The 6000-nt window shown below is 37.0% G+C and overlaps 1 protein-coding gene across 1 annotated transcript in view; it reads left to right on the top strand.

Annotated features, from left to right (window-relative positions):
- The window catches only part of LOC142344417 (uncharacterized), a 101535-nt gene that overhangs the window by 72775 nt on the left and 22760 nt on the right, over positions 1–6000 (top strand). Inside the window, exon 3 of the mRNA XM_075396040.1 lies at positions 5838–5961. Coding sequence (XP_075252155.1) covers positions 5838–5961 — 124 coding nt within the window. The remainder of the gene's footprint in view (positions 1–5837; positions 5962–6000) is intronic.

Here is a 6000-nt window from a genome sequence, read left to right as displayed (position 1 = left end):
AATCTACCTGAAACAAGACATAAGTCCATGCCAGAAAAAGGTCAAAGAGTGCCATTACACCTTACGGACAAAGTAGACAAAGAAATTTGACACCTTTTAGGACACGAACCAAACTTGAAAAATGCTCCGACAAAGTCTTTATAAGTCCCGTAGTTATTACAGTAAAACATGACCAATTCACCAAATTAGCACTAGATTCCTAAACTGCTAAACGATGCTATGGAAAAAAGTAAATTTCAAATGCAATCAATTGAGAATTTCAAGGATTCAGTAGCTAAATATATCTCAGACAATAAAAACAAAATAGGTTATTTCCTTATTTTCCAATATAGACCTCAAATACGCGTATAGCCGAATACCCCTACACCCGGAAATATGAAAACATTGCAACTGCAATGTCCTCGGGGGCAAATTCTACGGGAACATACCAATTCATGAACGGATTCTACGGACTGTCAGATATGCCCGCAACATTCCAAAAAACGCTAGACAAAACACTCAAAAACATCGACAAAAAATTCAACTTTCTCGATGATATGCTAATAATAACAAAGGGTTCACCCAATGATCACGACTTAAACGTAGACAGAGTCCTCTCGAGACTTGACAAAGAAAATCTGGCAATCAATATAGAAAAGTGCGAATTCGCAAAACCCACAATAACTTGGCTTGTGTACAAAATTACCCAAACGGGATTTTCCCCAACAGTAAAAAGGACAGATTCGATACTCAACTTAAAACCCCGGAATACGCTCAAACATCTACGCTCCCTTATGGGCTCCATACAGCAGCTCATAAAAATTTATACCAAATCTAGCCAGCCTACTTGATCCAATAAGACCATTACTCGAAAAAGAAAACATAAGAGTTAACAAAATGCAATGGCTAAAATGTCAAAAATTACAGAGAAAAACCATTTTGATAAACAGCAAAACACACGTTTAAAATGTGATGCAAGCCACACAGGTCTCGGGGCCATCTTAGAACAGCAATACCCGGAAGGGTGGTTCCCAATTGCATACGCCAGTAGATTCCTAAATGAAGCAGAAATAAAATACAGCACAAACGAACTAGAACTTTTCTCGGTGGTTTGGGCTACAGACCACTTTAAAAAATTACCTGCTGGATCCGAATTCGAGCTCATCACAGACCACGCAGCTCTACTTTCAGCATTAAAACCCAATCGAGCCAATAAATCCCGACAAAGCAGACTCTCACGCTGGGTAGACAAACTACTCCCATATATTTTTACCATCAATCATTTACCGGGGAAATACATGGGTTTCACCGATTACTTGAGCAGAAAATCCATTCACATCGCCCTCCTATAAGCGCAGACGACAAACTTTTCGACATAAATAGAATAAACGAATTTATATTCACATTACTCAGCGATGAAATAAAGCACAAAATTTCAACCAATCAGAACGATCCATTCGGACAAACGCATAAATCATATGTCGCATTAATCAAAAATCAACCAGCAGGAAAATAAAGCAAACACTTTTTGCCATTTCTCTAACCATAAACATTCACACTCTCATTCTTTCTCTAATCCAATCTTTCTTCATCAAAATTCATCGCACAACATTAATTCTTCTTCTAATCCGAATATCATCAATTCCTCTCCTATTTCAAAAAACATTACTACATCATTAACTCACAAATTATTTAAAAATACACCCACAAACTCCCCAACTAAAATTAACGTAGTTACGAGAAAAAAACCTTACATAAATACATTCGATAGACCTATAGTTAAACGTGCTACAAAAATGCAACAGAAGTAAAGCCATAAACTCACATATTTCAAACCAACCAAATTTTGTAGCTAACCAAAAGGACGCAAACCCCCATCCACCAATGTAGACCAAGGCCGAGACCCAATTAACGAGACAAAACATGACCCCTTTTCGAATTTGAGAACGAAACCCCCCCCCCATTATCGTCGCAATTTATCACGCGTATTTGTCGAAGAGTTCTTAGCAGAAGCAACCCTAAAAGACAAAAACCTCCAAACAATAATTAGATCTTTTAAAGCCCACAAATGAGAAGAATTAAAGCAATTCTCTAAGTAATATTTTAGCCTACGTAACAATTTAGCCGTTGCCCAATCGCGATGATTGTCATACGAAGGGAAATTAGTTATTCCTTACAAGCTCCAGAACTTAGTGATAAATGCCGTACACCGCACCCACCCGGGCCAAGTTGGGATGATCCGCCTAGCAAATCTTATCTGGTTCCCCCAGATACACCGCAAGATTGCGCTACGGGCAGAGAACTGCAGGCAATGCCTGGATCAAGTTAAGAACCTAAAACCTATAATACCCAAATCAAAACTAGGTCAACTACCCAAACTAAGCGAACCTAATGAAGAAATTCAATTGGACTAAGCAGGACCAATAATAGACACAAAAAGTCCTAACAACGAACACTATATCTTAGCTGCGGTCGATCGCTTCTCCCGCTACCCATCAGCAGTAGTGCACACGAACTGGGACACACGAACAGCAATCGAGTTTCTTAACCAATACTGCACCTTTTATGGCATACCGCGCAGCATTCGCTGCCATCAAGCACAAGCTTTTAAATCTAGAGCTTTCGAAATTTAATGTAAAGAAAAAACATTAAAGTCATTTTCTCCCCCACCCAAGACCACCGCGCTTCCGGCATGGTAGAATGCATTATAAAAACATTAAAACGAAGACTTGCCACAATGAGTATCGATCCCATATGGGACAACACCACCATAGCGGAAAAAATATCAGAAATAATCGAATCCTTAAGACTAATACCCAAAAGGGTCAAAAAATACCGCCCTTCGAAGCACACTTCGGCAGACCTAAAAACACGAAACTTTCTAACCTCCTAACAAATCCTAACTCTAATAAGCTGTCGTACAACAACATAAAATCTTTCTACTTAGACAAACGACTACTCCAAATCCAACCCTGACGCCAGTGGCAATCTGGCACCGGGACACCAACTCCGAAGTCAATCTGGACATCTAATGTAAGCCGGAAGATAATACCCAACAGGACTCACCTTCGGACTCAGACAATGCCCCACTCAAACCAGCCCAAAAAAGTACACTATCTCCGTCCAAATTTGAAATTCAGATAGGAGATAAGACAACCATAATTGACCAAACACGTCGCAACCTAGCACGTAAAACCATTAGAAGAAAAATCCCCGAACCTAGAGGAGCACTAAAACCTCTATGGTCAATCATACCAGATGGCACAATCGTTGACTATCCCCCCACACCATTACCATCGACACACATAATCGAAAAAACACTGTAATACGCAACAGCGACATTGCCATATCCTCCGAAAAACGCCAAATACCACAAGAACCAAAACTCCGTCTCGTAAACTTCGTCGCCTGTAAAACAGTAGGTGAATATAATCGAAATAAACGTAAAATTGAGAAATTCTGTAATTGAGAAATTGAGCAGAAAAGGCCCAAGCAGCCAAGGCAGCCCGAACGGAGCAGCAAGTGAAGAGCGCAGGCAAAGAAGCCCGATTGAAACATCCACCCATAAGCGAGGCACAAAAGCCACGAACATCACAAGATGCATCGGGACCATCATCCACAAGCCATCAACAAGGCTCGTCAACACCAACCGAGGACGACGGAGAAACACCCCTAGCAACAAACTCCACGCTGGATATATCCCCTATCACAACAAAGCATGCCCAGCCCCAACGCCAACGAAAATCACAAAGAAGAAATCCCCAAGGACATCCGAAAGGGAACACGGCCGTCTATCAGAAAGAAGGCAATAGCTTCAGCAGCAAGAAAAACAGTCAACACGAAGCTGACAAAAGCCAAAATAGCCGCTTTAAAACAAAGCTTGTTTGCAATCTGAGCCAAAGCCCAATCAAAGAACATTCGCCGGGGCACTCGAAACCTTTCATAATTGCAGCATCCTCCTCAGCGGCGGATTTTATGGTGTCAACACCCAATCGAAGCACGGTAACCAGTATAGCAAAGTCACCTCCGTTGCGCAATATCCGCAAAACAAAGGCTGAAGCTACGGTGAAAAAATTCAATGTAGAGAACACAATCGCCAACTTCTCGCCAACTTCCCCCATCGCCAAGTCTCTCCAACAACCCGCCACGAAAGAAACAACAAGTGTTGTCTTAGTTGACACATCGGACGAACCCCAACAAAGCCCAACAATTAGAATAAACCCAAACTGCTCCTCCTTCGGACAAAACATCATCATCCTTTCTTCTGACTCACAAAACTCGAGCGCCTCAAATCACACTGCATCGGTTCACTCAGTACCCACACGGACTTTCGACTCGAAGAAGCATATCGCCATAGACTGCTCATCCCCGCCCCAAGACATCGAACGGGAATTCCCCGAAGACGATACGAGAGACAACGCCTCAAATGAAGAAGCCTAGCAAATTCACTTCAGCTTCCAACTCCCAGAGGGGGTTTGTGGTGAGCACCTGTCTCACACAGTAACCAAGCATCCAAATGTATTATTATAAACTCTTATAAAACTCAATATGTTATTATATCTTATAGTTTTAAATACGCATAGCGCATTGTTCATTTGTGTTACCTGGTTGTACCAGTTGTTACTTTCAAACTCCGATCGGAGCGCAATAGCCAATCGCCCTTGGTATCTTGAGCGAAAGAAAGAAATTCAGACTGAAAGAGTTAAATCTTATTGCGCTAGTATTTTTACTGCCTTTGACTACTTAATATAGCATTCACCATGGACAAGATTTGGTGGACACAACAACAATAATAATAATAATAATAATATTAATACAAATAATAATAATAATAACAATAAAAATAATCATAATAATAATAATAATAATAATAATAATAATAATAATAATAATAATAAGAATAAGAAAAATAATACAATATTAATAATAATAATAATAATAATAATAATAATAATAAAAAAACTAATAATAAAAATAATAGTAATAATAATAATAATAATAATAATAATAATAATAATAATAAGAAAAATGATAACAGTATTAATAATAATGATAATAATAATAATAATAATAATAAAAATAATAATAATATAAATAATAATAATAATAATAATAATAATAATAATAATAATAATAAAAATAATAATAATAATAAGAATAATAATAATAATAATAATAATAACAAAAATAATAAAAAAAAACAATATTAAAAATAATAATAATAATAATAATAATAATAAAAATAATAATATTAATAATAATAACCATAATAATATTAATATTAATAATTATAACAATAATGATACTAAAAATAATCATGTTAATATTAATATTAAAAATTATAATCGTAATAACAACAAAGATAATACGAAGAATAGTTTTAATGACAATAGTACAAATAGCAATCATTCCAAATAATGGAAGAATGTACTAGAAGGAGTTAATGTGACACGGAGGGTAAGCCATATTAGTTCTCTTGAAAAAATGTACTAAATAAATTTACTGAATATATCAATTTTCCGAAGCGCTGAACGGCAAAAATTAAAAACATTATAGATTTTGAGTTTTGTTAGCTGTATGCAAAAAATTTGAAAAAATGCACTGATTTTTTTCAGTTTGTTGTATTGACTTTGTGTCCGGTAGGTTTTAAAAAATCTGCTAATTTTTAGCGAAAAAAGGCGAAATACTTTGTATAGTGCTAAAAATATCGTTATACAACTCATTTTTAAATATATTTAGCATACTCAGCAAAGTTGGGCAAAGTTACTGCTAATTTTTGCCGAATTTTGACGGGCAAAATTATTGGTGATTTTTTCCAGTTCACGCAGCCAAGCGGTTACTTCTTTTTCATGTTCCAGAGCCTGTTCAAGCTTTGTATTGCTACCTTGAAAAGCCTGGATGATAGCGTTTGGCTGACCAATACGGACGTTCGAGTGAACTTCAGGAAAAAATCAAGCGTATTTACAGCCACCGCAAACTTCAGTAAGTATATGGAGGATTCTGCAAATTCTGAATACAAAT

Source organism: Convolutriloba macropyga, chromosome 1 (genome assembly GCF_964194025.1).
Source record: "Convolutriloba macropyga chromosome 1, txConMacr16.3, whole genome shotgun sequence".
Lineage (NCBI taxonomy): Eukaryota > Metazoa > Xenacoelomorpha > Acoela > Convolutidae > Convolutriloba > Convolutriloba macropyga.
Note: the sequence above shows the minus strand (reverse complement) of the source record. Positions and strands in the feature narration are given on the sequence as shown.